Genomic DNA, 15,318 nt, shown 5'->3' with positions numbered 1-15,318 from the left:
GAAATTTAAATAAAATTTTCAGAATAACACATATGATTAAAAAATATCTTATTATATTTTTTAATCATATTCTATCAGATTAAAATTTTACATATTAAAAATAGATAAATATTAATATTATATAATAATTTGATGGGACAAGTTAAGTTTTTTTTGTTAGGTTATGAAAGCATGCATGATTTTAAGAGAAAATTATTTTAAAATTAGTAAATAATTATATTGTAAAGTAATATAAACGGGCGGATTAGAATTATGGTATCATAAACATGGTTTTTCGTATTAATAAAATGAGCGAGTTATAAATATATTTTTATAATAACAGTCACTTTTTAATTAATAAAATAATCAGATTTAAATTATATTTTTATGAAATAATACTGAAAAAAATATATATCTAAACACAAATTCTTTTTATACCACTTATTAAAAAATTATATTTATAAAGAAAATATAAATTTTGATTAAAACAAAATTCCCGTGCGGATGCACGGGGTAAAATCTAGTATATTCTATTAAAATAGAAGCACATTTAGTGCCTATTTCCAAACACACCTATAATTTTTTAAAAATATTTTATTTTATATTATATTAAATTTCGAAAATTGGTTATTAATTTAAATATTGTTAGATTTCTTTAAATATATGTCATATTTAATTTAAATTTCAAATTATTCAAATTTTTATTAATTAAATTTAGTTACAAAAATTAGATTTAATTTAATTTAAATTCAGAAAACAATTATAAATAAATTTATTACGTAGATAATAATTGTAGTTACTTGAGAATTTCTTAAATACATGTTAGATTTAAATAAAATTTTCATAATAACACAAATGGTAAATGAATATCTTATTGTATTTTATCATAATCAATCAGTCTAAAATATAAAATATTCACTATTGATAAATAATTATATTATATAATAAAATAATAGAACAAGTTAGAGTTATGCATTTATAATTACAGTTTTATCCGGATTAGTTTGTCAATGTAAAATATTAAAAAAATAATTTGAGATAACTAAACGGGCGGTTCATAGATATGTGAATTGTTTATGTGTAAATCTAAATTTACATAATAAAAAAATTTATAATTAAAATTAGATCAATTACTCAATTAACTCATATTCTTATTCTACTAATATACAAATCTATATTATTCAAAATTAAAACATGATAACAAAATTCTTGATTTAAAAAAAATAAATAACAAAAATAAATTTTATTAAAAAAATATATATTAGAAATAAAAAATATAAAATTCTTGTGCGTCCGCACGAAGTTAGAATCTAGTTTTTATTAACATACAATGATTAAATTGTAACTTTGACACAAAGAAAATAATTATTTTATTACATTTTTGAAGCGTTTAATTAATTTTTTAAAAATTGTCAAAAAATCTGTTTTTGCTTAATGATTATTACAATTTTGTTATATTTGATAAATATTCATGGTATTTTGAAAGTTTTGAATACTAATTAAAATTGTAGAAAAAAATATCTCATAAATACTAGAGTCTTATACAAAATTTTTAAGAAACTGATAATGCAATCATTAAACAATAACAGTAACGCATGAATTTAGTAAAAATGTAGAATTTAAGAATTTTAAAAGCCTACCGATAACATCGATATACCAATATAGTTCAATCTACCAATCTCCATTGAATTTAAATTAGATTAAATTCCAAAAATTGTTCATGTTACAGTCTAAGAGATATGAGTCTATGAGTTATCATAAACTTGTAAAGTTGCGACAACTTTATTTACAACATATAATTAATGAATATCATTTTCTTGTAATAGATTTGGAATTTAGTAACAAGATAAATAAAAATTATAATTAAACATAAGTTTAGGTGACTAATTCTTCGAAGAAGCAAATTCAGTTTTCAAGGATCATATACATCATTTTTTAGTGGATGTCCTTCAGCACCAACGATTTAGCCTTTAAACGAGCGCTGTTAATTTGTTAGCAAGCTACAATCTATGAAATTTGGAAAGAACAAACATGATATTACATGAATATATCACTTTGCTCCCTCGTAAAGGTTTTAATTTCTTTAGAAACATATCTTCGGCTACGAGGAATTCCTGCGGAAAATTGAGTCTTGTCCTTCAAAATGATTCCTATCAAGAAGAAAAAGAAGAAAGTGATAATGTACCGGATCCTTCCCAAAGTGTTGAGAGTAGCAACCCAAGAGCTCGATGCCAGATTGACGCCTCGTGGTCAAGCGATGGTATTATGTTTGGGGGTAGCTGCGTTATTGAGCTAATGGATGGACAAATATTTTTCGGTACTTTTACAAAACAAATAACTTGATCTCCTCTTCATGCTGAATTTAATATGATGCTATGGGCCATAGAATCTGTTCTAGAAATAGGAGAAGTGTCGATGTCTTTCGAATCAGACTGTCTCCAAATAGTCAAAGCTAATAGAGGAAGAAAAAGAATGGCCTGCTTTGGCTTTGGAAATTGATGAGTTTTATCACTTAAGATCTTCATTTATTCATTTCTCTATTTCTTATATTCCTCAGTACTTTAAATGTACTAGCTGATTCTCTTGTAAAAGGGCTTGAATTCGTAGTTTTGCTTTTTCCCATGTAAGCTCTTTGATTTCAAATTGGCTAACCTCTTTGAATCATTGTAATAATATATGGAATTTTTGATGTAAAAAAAAAACAGATTATTACGAATTTTTTTGTCACATTTAATTTAAGTTCTTCTTACTCCCCAACCAAATACTGGTTACGATTGAATATCAAAATAATATTAATAAGTCAATACTTTCTTTCTCACTTAACCAGCTCTCTAGTTCGAGTTCAGTTCTTACTATGATCAGTTATTTTTTGGACTGGACTGTTTTTGGGTTGGATTTAGTTGTAAGCAGATCTTAATGATCCGAATAAGGTCGGTTTTATATAGTTTACTTTTGATTAGAAAATAGTAAACCAATTAAAACCAATATTTATAGGGTTGCGATTTTGATCTTTTATTTCATGTGGATATAAGTTTTGAAATTTAGATGGTTAAATTTGATTTAGTGTATATCCAAAACAAGATAATAGTTTAGTAGATATTTGATGCTATATAGTAGTTTTTGTGGAAAATAGATCGTGAATGTTGATTGTGGTTCTCAACTTATTTAGGGTCGGTTCGGTAATTCGAGTTCAGAAGATTGATTTTATTTAATTAAGTGTCTAGTTTATAGTTCGGAGGTCTCTCGACGGACTGGATACAATAATATTGAGGTCTCTATGTCTCCGGGTCCGAAAAAAGATCTCTTCTACAGTAACGAGCCCTCTATTTATAGTACATTAACGAGGAGAAGATTTAGGGCTTCTCAGTCGACTCTCACCGCTTCTTGTCGCTGGGCCTGTCTCCCTGTGGGCCGTACTGCCAAGCCAGGCCCATTTCGGCTAAGACTGTCGTAAACCGGGATCAATTGGGCCGGTCTCGGTCTTTAACCGGTCCGAACCGGGTAGCGGAGCGTACCACCAACAGTATGTCCCCCCCAGTTCGGTAAATGAACCTGACTGACTTTTTCCGACTTGAAGTTGGAGCGGTTGATGACCGAGGTCGGCGAAACTAGATTCCTGATTCCCGTACGTGCTTTCCTTTCTCTGACGTTTTGACGAGGGTATTAAGGTCTTTTCGCTCGTGGGGAACTGAAGAGTCGTGTCGGTTTTGGCAGGAAATTGAGACGTTACGAGGTGCGGAACTCGAGAAGTCACAATGATTCGTTTTTCTTCTATAAGTAGGGTTCAGCTCTCCCCATTTCTTACTTTCGCTCCTACAGCCAAGGTATTTGCTCTCCCTTCTCTCTAAGTTTTCTTCTTTCTCTCTCTAGGATATCCGGTCATCGTCCGCCGTGCTCTCTCGTCGACGATTGTTTCTTACGGTGCTCCGACAATGTCTTCTGAATCCTCATCTAACTCTGAGGCTGTCGTCCTCCCCGAACACCGCCGGGAGGATACTTCAACTGATATCTTGAGTTCAGGGTCTACCGAACACTCTTCGAACACCTCTCTGGTTTGGAAGAATTCTCATGTCGTCGAAGTCGGGTCCAGTAGTCGTGTTCCGATTCGGGCTCTGGAGCAGATGGATCAGAACCTCCGCGAGCCCGAGGGTCAAGTCCCTGCCGACTTAGACCTGGGACGGGAGCCGGATGTGACGACGGACGAGGACACTCTATTGCAGGAGGTCGGGGGAGGAGGAGCGCAAGATCCGGACGACGACGATATGATGTCGATCATAGATCGGCCATCCGTGTGTGCTCCCATGAAGTCTACACTGTCGTCCCCAGAGACAGTTCGGGCCGCCATGTTGATCTGCGGGGCCCTTTCCGACATCATAATTCAGGTTCCCGAACCAGAAGAGCGCCTTTGGGACGCTCCTGAGGACTTTATCTGTGTCTACGAGGCATACTTCCGCGAAGCCGGACTGACCTTTCCATTGCCGCGCATACTATTCGCCTACTGCAATCGTCGTGGTTGCGCGGTATCGCAGTTGCAGCCCGCAACCATAGTGAATTTTATGGGGATCCTTCAGCTCGGACGCGAGATTCGTACTCATATCAACGTTGCACAGTTCGAGGAACTCTTTATTATGAAGGTTTCTACGGCCAAGAGCTGGTTCCTATCAGCGAACTGCCATCCGAAGTTTGATTTGGTCACGGGGAATAAGGCGAGCAAGTTCGCGGACTGGGACAAAAGTTACTTCTTTGTCCGTGTTGACTCGCATTCCGCTGAGAATCCGGAGAGCACGTTCCGGACTGGCTGGCGTGTTGACTTTGGTACATATCTCACGGTTAACTCTTATATTTTTTTATTGGTACTGACCGTTCTTTGATTTGTGTAGATCGCCACGTTCCAGGATTCTTGCAACGCTCCCTCACAACCAACCTAGCGAAGCGACTAAGCCTTGCCGGACAGCGTCGTTGGCCCCGAGCTTACCAGGAGAAGATTGACCAGAGTATAAAGAGAGCCCAGGATAGAGGTATGAATTCTGACTCGTTCCCTTCAAAACGATGTTGAGGTCGTGACTGATTACATTGTCTTACTTGTAGCTAAAACTCAAGCCGAACCCAGCTCCTCGAAGAAAGCTCCACGAAGGAAAAACCCGAAAAAAAAGTAAGAAGACTCGGAGGATGGCGTTTGACAGGTCGGACATCCCTATGATGAACTTTGCGGGCGATAACGAGGATGACAATGCTCTAATCGACATTGTCGGCCTCGATGGGAACGAGGCCGGTGATGCTGCTCTCGAGCCCCCGCCTGTCGATCTGAATGATACGGTAATCCCGGTCACGGACCCCGCAGTGTAGGAGGTGGGGACTGGCGTTCCTGAGGTGACTCCTCAGCCTCAAATGGAGGAAGGTGAGATCAGTGAGCAGGACGAGGACGAGCTCACCATCGTTGATCGCGCGCGGAGGAGGAAATGAAAATCTTCCAAGAAGTCGTCTCGGAAGAGGGCTGGTGATTCCGAAGCTGCTGTTAGCGAAGGGACGATGGTTCTTCACGGTGGAAACATCGAGGGCTCGCCCGCAGCTACTCAGGATCATCCCGAGGGTCAAGCGGTCGAAGCCGGAAACCCGAGGTCGTCGAAGAGGCGTCGAGTTTCCGATTCGTCGTCTTTCTCGGTCCGCCTTAATTACAACAAGGAGCGGTCTTTCTTCGATGACGCCTCCGCCTGCGCCGAACTCTTCAGGCAGATTGTTCCGGCTTTCACTCCAATGCCCAAGATGAAGGACCTTTTCCGTCCCAAGGCCTATGCCCGGGTTGCGAGATCCGCCTCTGCTGTAAGTTTCCTTTTCTTTTGGTACTTAGGCATTTTAGCTTTAATATGTTATTGACTTTATCTTGATTTTCAGCTCGTCTGCGATACAAACGAACTCGTTCGGGAGTACGATTCCGAGGTCGAGAGATTGAGGAAGATTAATGCAGAAGTTGCTGCAGAGAGGGCGTCGTTGGAGGTGTCATATCGGGATGAGAAGGAGCGATATGAAGCTTCCGTGCTGGCCTTTACCGAGAAGGAGAATGAGAACGTTGCTCTGAAGGAGAAGGTCGGGGCTTTGGAGAAACGAGCTGGCGAGCTGGAGGGTGATTTGAATGCTTTATTCAAATCTTTCAAAACGAGCTAGACCGAGAGACGGAAGTTCCGGGACGCTGAGTCGAAGGGCCGGAAGATGATGGCTGCGTTGAGGAGCAAGTTCGAGGGGAAGCTGGCGAAGTTGAAGGACTTCATGGACAAGTCCGAGCTGAGAAAGGCGCCGTTCCTCAAGCTCAACCAGGCCATTGCTCTGGTCGGCTTCTGTGACTTCCTTAGGTGGGAGCATAACCTCATCGTCCCTACTCACATTGTGGAGACGTACCAGCGGAGGGTGAGGAACTGCACGAAGGAGGTCGATGACATTCCTCTTCTGCGGTTTGGGAATGAAGACTTCACTCTTCCTAGCGATGCCGAGCTCCCTCCAAGTCCATCTCGGCTGGTTTGGATCAGTTCGGTTCAAACTCCAAGTCCATCTCGGCTGACCGGGCAGCGAGTTTGAAGAGTCCGGCTTCTGTTGCTCGCCAGTAGATTCCTCTATTATTTTCCTTATGTTGTCTTTAGGTTGTATAGCTATCTTACCCGTGTAGTTCGTGTTTAACTTATTATTTTGTCGCCGGCTTTTGGCGTTATATTGTTGTCGTCTATCTCGGCAATTCTGGATATTTTATTGGAATGAATGCGGATATTTCTCCACAGCTTTTTACTTAGAATTTTCTTTCCTTGTATTGCGTATTTTATTTGCGAACTGTTGGGAGTTCGGCTTGTTTTCCTTAAATTGGAGAGGTTGTGATGCTATGATGACGATGCGAATGAACTCGGTGAGCTTTTCCGAATTTGTGTCCGGGTTGACGGATCGCTATTCGTAGGAGCGAGTGCGGATTGGGTTCTGGCTTTAAGTGATGGAGCATCATGTAGATGCGGGCGAGACTGATCTCGGCTTTTAAAGTTGTATTCGTGGGGAATACTTGGATCGATCTCCTGGCCGGGGAGTCGATGTGTGGAGTTAGTGTTTGAAAAAAGATGGATTTTTATTGGATTTGTGGCTGGACTCGAAATCGAGCTGCCTACGTACCTTTTTGCAAGGGATCAAGCCACTCGTAGAGGAATTTTTTTTTTTTTTGGCCACTGGTGGCGCTAGATGGTGAGGCCTGAGCTCGCGGTGGCTGGGACTTAACAGTAGTACCGTTTGAGGTTGGCCGAGTTCAACGATAGCGGGATCGGCGTTCCGTCGAGCTGCATGAGTTCGTATACTCCGGGCTTGACGATTCGCATTACTTGGTATGGACCTTCCCAGTTCGTGTCCAGCTTGCCTGCATTTAGCTCCTCGGTATTATGGAATACTTTGCGTAGGACAAGGTCGCCTTCGTCGAAGTGGCGTCCTCGCACTTTCTTGTTGTAGTACCGACAGCAAGGAATTGATAGTTCTGGATTCGTAGGAGAGCTAGACATCGTTGTTCTTCCAAGGTATCGAGGTTGTTGATCATCATCTGGTCATTGAGATCGGGGTTCTCGGGGAGCACGGCGTCTCTTAAGGTCGGGATGCTTACTTCGGCCGGACAGAGGGCTTCGATTCCGTCTGCCAAAGAGAAGGGAGATTGTCCGGTTGATCGTCGTGGAGTAGTTCGGTGCGACCATAAGACTCCATCGAGCTCATCCGCCCAAGTGCCTTTATTAGCCTCGAGACACTTCTTTATACCGTCCAGGATGGTCTTATTGGTCGCCTCGGCTTGCCCGTTGCCTTGCGGATAGCACGGGGTCGAGAAACTAAGACGAATACGGAATTTTGCGCACCAATCGTTGAACGTTCCTGCAATGAATTGTGGTCCGTTGTCCGTGATGATCTCGTGCGGAACCCCGTGTCGGCAAATGATGTACTTTCATACGAATTTTTGAACGTCAAGGGCTGTGATCTCGGGGTACGCTTCGGCTTCGACCCATTTCGTGAAGTAATTCGTCATGAACAGAATTTACTGCTTTTGACTTGTTGATCGGCATAAGGGTCCGATGATGTCCATGGCCCATCACATAAGGGATAGGGTGCCGTACTGGTTTGCAGCACCTCGGTAGGCACATTGATCATCGGGCCGTGTCGCTGGCACTAGTCGCATTTCATGACGAACTTCTCGCAGTCCGCGATCATGGTTGGCCAGAAATAACTGGCTTTTTTAATTTTCATGGCAAGGGACCGTCCTCCCGAATGATTGCCACCGGATCATTCGTGGATATCTCGCATGATTTCGATTGTATCGTTTTCGCCAACGCAGGCCAAGAGTCCTCCGGACGTGCTCCAACAGTACAGTTTATCCTTGTGCATTGTATAGTGGGCGGCTCGGACTTTAAAGCGGCGAGCGGCCCATTTGTCTTCGGGGACTGTTCCGTTGAAGAGGTAATCTCGTAGCTCGGCTGTCCAATCTTCGGAGTGCTCATTTCTCTAGTTCTCATTGGTTGAAGGGTTATGGATTCCTTCGGTTATGTGCTCGAAATCGTGGTTGGCAATTGAATCTTCGGGAGCCTACTCGGCATCCTCGCTCGTGCGTGCCGGATTTCTTCGTTGTGTTTTTGGCGGGATCGGGTTCGGGTTTTCGTCGTAGTTCCGTCGCCGGGTGCAACGTTGCATTCCTGTACGGTTTTGATGCTTGGCTCGAAGATGCTCTCGACCGAGATTTTTCTCTTCATCTGTGGGTCGGAACTGGAGGCTAGAGCGGCTAAGGCATCTGCTGACGAGTTCTCTCCGCGAGGGATTTTTGTGAGTTCGAACGTTTCAAACTCCGAAATGCGTGCCTTAGTTGCCATCAAGTACGCATCCATTCGGTCGTTTTTAGTCGTGTACTCACCACTTAGCTGGCTCGCAACGAGCTGCGAATCGCAAAAGGCGTGAAGATGTTTTACGCCGAGCTCCTTAGCTAGTCGCAGTCCGGCAAGTAGAGCCTCGTATTCGGACTCGTTGTTGGATGCTGGGAATTCAAGACGGAATGATTGTTCGAGGATTTCGTCGTTTGGGGATTTCAGGCAAATTCCGACACCCGATCCTCAGTGCGATGATGATCCATCAACGTGCAACGTCCACAGCTCGCGGGGCGGCTGTTCGACAACGAATTCTTTAGGATGCTCGATCAGAAAATCGACTAGTACTTGGGACTTTGCACTGGTTCGATTCTTGTATTCAATGTCGTACTCGCTTAGTTCGACGACCCACTTTGCGAGGTGACCTGACTGGCTTGGACTGTGCAGAATGGTGCGGAGCGGTTGGTCGGTCAAGATGGTGACAGAATGAGACTGGAAGTACGGTCAAAGCTTCCGAGCAGAAACTACCACTGCGAGCGCCAATTTTTCTAAGGTTAGATATCTGGATTTGACGTCACTTAGTGATTTGCTGACATAGAATATTGGACGCTGTTTTCCCCTGTCTTCTCGGACTAGAACGCTGTTAACCGCCGTGGCGGAAATTGCAATATATAAGAAGAGTGTTTCACCGGTCTCGGGCTTGGCAAAGATCGGGGGGAGGGGGTCGAGAGATACATTTTCAGCTGCTTGAAGACGTCTTCGCACTCCACACTCCAAGTATGATGCTTGTTACCTCGTAACAACTGGTAAAACGGCAAGCACTTGTTGGTCGACCTGGAAATAAACCTGTTCAGAGCGGCGATCCGACCTGTGAGCTTTTGAACTTCCCTCTTTGAAGTCGGGGAAGGTAGGTCCAAGACTGCAGATATCTGCTTAGGGTTGACCTCAATACCACGCTCTGTGATGATATAGCCGAGGAACTCTCCTGCTGTTACGCCGAATGTGCACTTCGCGGGATTGATTTTCATCTCGTACTCGTTAAGGATATCGAAACACGTCGATAGGTGCGCTATGTAATCCTTGGCGTACAGAGACTTAACCAACATGTCGTCTATGTACACTTCCATCGTCTTCCCGAGCTGATTAGCGAACATACGGTTCCCGGGCGTCTGCGTTTTTGAGACCGAAGGGCATGACTTTGTAGCAGTAGATTCCCCGATCTGTGATGAACGAATTCTTTTCCCGATCGTCCGGATGCATCAGTATTTGGTTGTACCCCGAGAAAACGTCCATGAAAGATAACAACTTGTTTCCGGCTGTCGCTTCTACCAAACGATCAATGTGCGGTAGTGGAAAACTGTCTTTGGGACATGCTTTGTTCAGGTCAGTAATGTCGACGCAGATCCTCTACTTTCCGTTCTTTTTCTTCACGACTACCGGGTTCGCTAACCAGTCCGGATACCAAACTTCCGTGATCGAGCCGGCTTTAAGTAATTTCTCAACCTCATCGTTGACTGCCCGTGCTTTCTCGGGTCCGAGCTTGCGTCTCTTCTGTTTAATCGGCTTGTAAGTTGGGTCGATATTTAGTTCGTGGCAAGTGATATCTGGGTTGATTTCGGGCAAGTCGCTGATGGACCATGCGAATGTTGCGAAGTTCTTCTGGAGGACACTGATGAGCGCTTCCCGAATGCTGATGTCGAGTTTGGCCCCGATACCGACGCATCTCTCTGGGTCTGTCGGGTCGATGCCGACCTGTTCAACTCGGCTCTGCTTTGGTGGCCCGAATTGACTAACTGCGGCCGCGCGGTCCTCCTGAAAATCGCTGATGACGCATGTTCGCGCAAGGCTGAGTTTGCATTCGATAAGATGACACAATCGAGATGCGGTCTGGCTTCCTTTAAGGGTGTAGATCCCTGACGGGGTCGGGAACTTAACACATTGATGGAATGTCGATGCGACAGCTTTCATGTCGAACAGCCAAGATGTTCCCAAAATAGCGTTGTATATCGCTGGTTTGTTGAGGACCAAGAATTTGATCACCGTGCTGATCCACCGACATAGATTGGTATCTTCACCGTTCGGACTGTTATAGTTTTCTCTCCGGTGAAACCGGTTAACGACTCCATGTAAGGCTTGATTTCGGAGTCTGGGAAATCCATATTTTTGAGCGTTTCTTTGAATATGACGTTGACCGAGCTTCCGGTATCAATAAGTATTCTGCTTACTTCAACGTTTCCGAGTTGAAGTTCGACGAAAAGGCAATCGTTATGAGGCATATGCAGTCCCCGCAGGTCGACGTCAGTGAATAATAGTGGTACAATGGCTACCGTTGTCTGGGGTTGCGAACTCGATGCCTGCCGGCTATACTCCTTCAGTGCTCTGACGGAGTAGTTGCATGATTCGAGGGCTCCCATGATCATGTTGACCTTCTTCCTGGTTTTGGGAACGTTCGTTTCCCGGTTAGGTGCTTCGCGGTCTCGTTCAGGTGGGGTTGCCTGCTCTTCATCGGACTCGACTGCCTTCACGGTCTCCTGGTTGCGGGGTTTGTTTTGTCGCGGGTTCGGTCGTCGGGGTCCGGGCTTAGGCAAATCCGTGGTGGCGACCTCCCCCTTGCGGAACTATTGAAGTAAGAAGTCCCTATGATGTCGGCATTCCTCCGTGCTGTGCCCATATCGCTCGTGATACTCGTAAAAACGTTCACTCAGCGGTGTATCATCCTCTCTGTTCCATGTATTCCAAGACTTTGGTGGCCGTTCTGACTTGTGGTTTGACGGTCCGGCCTGGTTCACTACTCTGCGTTGCCTGCTGGAATGGGGTTTTGTTTCCGAGTTCTCTTTGACAGTCAGAGCTTGGTCGGGCTTCGACGCTGAATACTGCCGATCTTTGGCGGCTTCCTCTTCTTCCGCGATGAAAATGTTCGATTTGTGAAGCGCGTCCTAAAGAGTGAGTGGTCTGTTCTTGCGAAGTTCCTTATGAAAGGGGGATTTGTACCACGTTTTCTGATATAGCGCTTCGAGAGCGGCTTCGTCGTCCACTGTGCAGTGTGCCACGATCTGCTTGAACCGTGCCATGAAAGTCTCGGAGCGACTCGGTTTCGCCTTGTGATATTTCCCATAACTCGGAGTTTCGGGTCTTCTGTCCGATGAACATTGAAAAATGCTTTGCAAACTTGGTCGATAGCTCTTTGTAGTTGTCAATGGAGTCGGCTTCCAATCTCGAGAACCAATCTAGTGCGATGCCTTCAAGGTGTTCGACGAACAATTGGCATTGAATCGCGTCCTTCTGTTCGGCCGAGGTGATGTCTTGGATCCGAATTCTCCTCATACGAACGCAGTTTGAACTTCTCTAGATTGGGGACGGGAACGTTAGTAATTCGGGAAGTAAACGGTGTCTTATGCGCTTCCTGGATTACGCGGTCGATTTCAGGTGCCGAGCTGGTGGCTTGGTGGAATTTGGAACTGATCTTTCGCAGTTGGGCTTGCATCCGCTTGATTTCCAGGTCGCGTGCAGTCGGTTGAGCGCGCATTTGCTGGGATGGGCTTCAGCGCTCGAGCTCGGTTCGGCTCTAGTCTGTTGCACATCAGGTTGTGGTCGCACATGGCTGTAAACATCTTCGTCTGTATGTCCTCCGACTTGAGTGGGGTTGTCCTCACAGACTGTCGCGTGACTTCCGACCTAGACTGAGGTCGATTGTCTCTCATCAGTTGTCATGTCTTCGAGGTCGATTACCGAATCGGCCCCACGGTGGGCGCCAATTGTTGATTGTGGTTCTCAACTTATTTAGGGTCGGTTCGGTAATTCGAGTTCGGAAGATTGATTTTATTTAATTAAGTGTCGAGTTTACAGTTCGTTCAGTTCGGAGGTCTTTCGACGGACTGGATACAATAATATTGAGGTCTCTATGTCTCCGGGTCCGAAAAAAGATTCATTCTACAATAACGAGCCCTTTATTTATAGTACATTAATGAGGAGAAGATTTAGAGCTTCCCCGTCGACTCTCACCGCCTCTTATCGTTGGGCTTGTCTCTCTATGAGCTGTGCTGTCAGGGCAAACCCACTTCAGCTAAAACTGTTGTAAACTGGGATCAATTGGACCGGTTTCAGTCTTTAACCGGTTCGAACTGGATAACGGAGCGTACCACCAACAACAGTAAAACTGAACTAATATGACTAACCTTATTTGGATTCTTTTCTGATTTTAGACCTTTTTTTTCGGGGATTTCAATTTCAATATCTTCCGATGATTTATGTATTTCATCGTGTATATCACCTTCGAATAATATTAACTTAATTCTATAAACGACATTATAAGAAAAATAAAATAATGACTTCATCATTTTCATGGTCATTAACGTGTTTGGCGAAAGAAATGGACATATTTACACACCAACGCCACGTGCATTGTCCCTTTCGAGTTTCGATTCCTTTGGTGTTTTCTTTAAGGAGTTTTCCTCTGATTTTCTCTCTTGAAATCTCACTTGGACTCGACTCGACCGTCTCTCTCACTCAATCTCTCCTCCCATTTTCCCAAAAAAAAAGCAACAAACTTTCTCCGGCGATGGGTTGCGTCTCCTCTAACCTCCTGAATCAAAACGACGACTTCTCTCAGCTCGCCGGATGCCACAGCCACTTCGTCAAGCTAACTTCCACCACTTACGGCCTTCTCAATCTCGACCCTCCGCCTCCTCCGCCTACTTCTTCCGCCATCTTCTCACCGGCCACACCGATGACTCCGCCGGAGAGATTCACCATCGTCGGCAAAGACCCAACGACACTCAAATCAGAGCCGGAGGTTATTAACTTCTATGAGCTAATGTCTGGTCTCGACTCCGATACTTGCCGATTCTCTCCTCTTTCGGCGAAATACGATAATGTCGGAGTAAACAAAGAGAACTCCGATCCCAATTCGAAAAACCCTAGAAATCTATTCGAACCCGAACCGCTAGATCCGAAATCCGCGGAGAAACCCGACGAGGAGCAGCAGCCGTGTCTTGACGGCGGAGAGGAGAATCGCGTCGTGATCTACACGACGTCTTTGCGCGGCGTGAGGAGGACATTCGAGGACTGTAACGCCGTTAAATCCGCGATCGAGAGCTTCGGTGTTGTGATATGCGAGAGAGACGTCTCGATGGATAGAGGATTCAGAGAAGAGCTCACGAATCTCATGGCCGGAGCGAAGAACGGAGATTCTCTCCCGCCTAGGGTTTTCGTGAAGGGGAAGTACGTCGGGGGAGCAGAGGAAGTGATGAGATTGGTGGAAGAAGGTTTGCTCGGAGATTTACTCAGAGGGATTCCGAGGAAGAAAGATCGCCGCGGCGGCGGTTGCTGCGACGGTTGCGGCGGTTTATCGTTTTTGCCGTGTTCTGGTTGCAATGGAAGCTGCAAAGTGGTGGAAGGATGGGGAAACGACGCCGTTGTGGTGAGATGTGTGGAGTGTAATGAGAATGGTCTTGTTCGTTGTCCGATTTGCAGCTAATAAAACAGTAATGATCTCTCAGAATCTAAGTACACTAGTGTATGATAACTTTCTAATTTCTGAAATTAGGCAAAGATCTTGTTCAAGTAGAGACACTTTCTTGTTCGATGGTTAAAAGCGGTAAAGAATATTGTAGCAAGAAGAAAGTAAGAGTAAGCGATAGAGATCAGATTAGTGGTTAGGCAAATTGTTTCTGGTGTTTTGTGGAAAGATCATTTACAAAACTAACTTTTTGGGGTTAGAGATTTTACTTGTTAATAATGAAGGGTCATGTCACTTGATATCTAAATATAAGTTGGGTTTGTGATGGTCTCTTATCTCGGTTTCGTTTTTAGATGATGATCAGAAAGTGGTATGAATCGATCATTAGATCATGAGCAAAAAGTGCAAAAGATATTAAAGGTAAGTTTATGGTACTATACCAATCTTCTTTCTTCAAATATGTACATATTCTTTCATAAGAAAAACCAGGTTTGCATACTACAGAATAAACATCATTTGTGGATTGTATTATTGCACTTCATACACTGATTCTTAGTCGAAAATGTTTAGCCCCGGAGTCCCCGACCCACGAATCAAAGAAAACACTTGATCGAAAAATTCAACAATTGAAGATATCTCCCACTTGGGATTGCAAATATATAACCAAAAATGTAAGAATGAATCATCGTCATATGCTTTTTCTATATCAGGCAGGCCTAGTTTCGGATGTTCACAATCATGAATTGATTATTTGGGCTTCTGTGGTATTAGTGGACCTCTTAAAATAGCAATACTTCCACTAAAGTAATTTAGTAATCAGGGGAATTAATCAGCTAGTAGTACAATTATTGTTTATTGAAAAAATGTATGAAAGTGAAAACTTGTGATATGTTTTCACATAAATTGTATTAGTTTTCAAATACTTGTGTAAGTTCCAATTTTTTTTTTTTTGAAAAAAATGTCTAATAACAGAGAAAACGTGACTATTACCAGTATCACTGATAACCAGTATTCACTGATATTTAT

The 15,318-nt window shown here is 43.5% G+C and overlaps 1 protein-coding gene across 1 annotated transcript; it reads left to right on the top strand.

Moving 5' to 3' along the window:
• Window positions 1-13,328: 13,328 nt before the first annotated feature.
• On the top strand, window positions 13,329-14,327 carry LOC18991766 (uncharacterized protein At5g39865). The gene has a single exon (XM_006415089.2). The coding sequence runs from the start codon at window positions 13,393-13,395 to the stop codon at window positions 14,308-14,310; it is 918 nt and encodes a 305-aa protein (XP_006415152.1). The 5' UTR covers window positions 13,329-13,392; the 3' UTR covers window positions 14,311-14,327.
• The last annotated feature ends 991 nt before the right edge of the window (window positions 14,328-15,318 follow it).

Source organism: Eutrema salsugineum, unplaced genomic scaffold (genome assembly GCF_000478725.1).
Source record: "Eutrema salsugineum unplaced genomic scaffold, Eutsalg1_0 scaffold_5, whole genome shotgun sequence".
Classification (NCBI taxonomy): Eukaryota; Viridiplantae; Streptophyta; class Magnoliopsida; order Brassicales; family Brassicaceae; genus Eutrema; species Eutrema salsugineum.
Note: the sequence above shows the minus strand (reverse complement) of the source record. Positions and strands in the feature narration are given on the sequence as shown.

What these genes read in the sequence shown, in the direction of transcription:
- LOC18991766 (XM_006415089.2), top strand. Translation starts at nt 13,393, where the DNA reads ATGGGTTGCGTCTCCTCTAACCTCCTGAATCAAAACGACGACTTCTCT.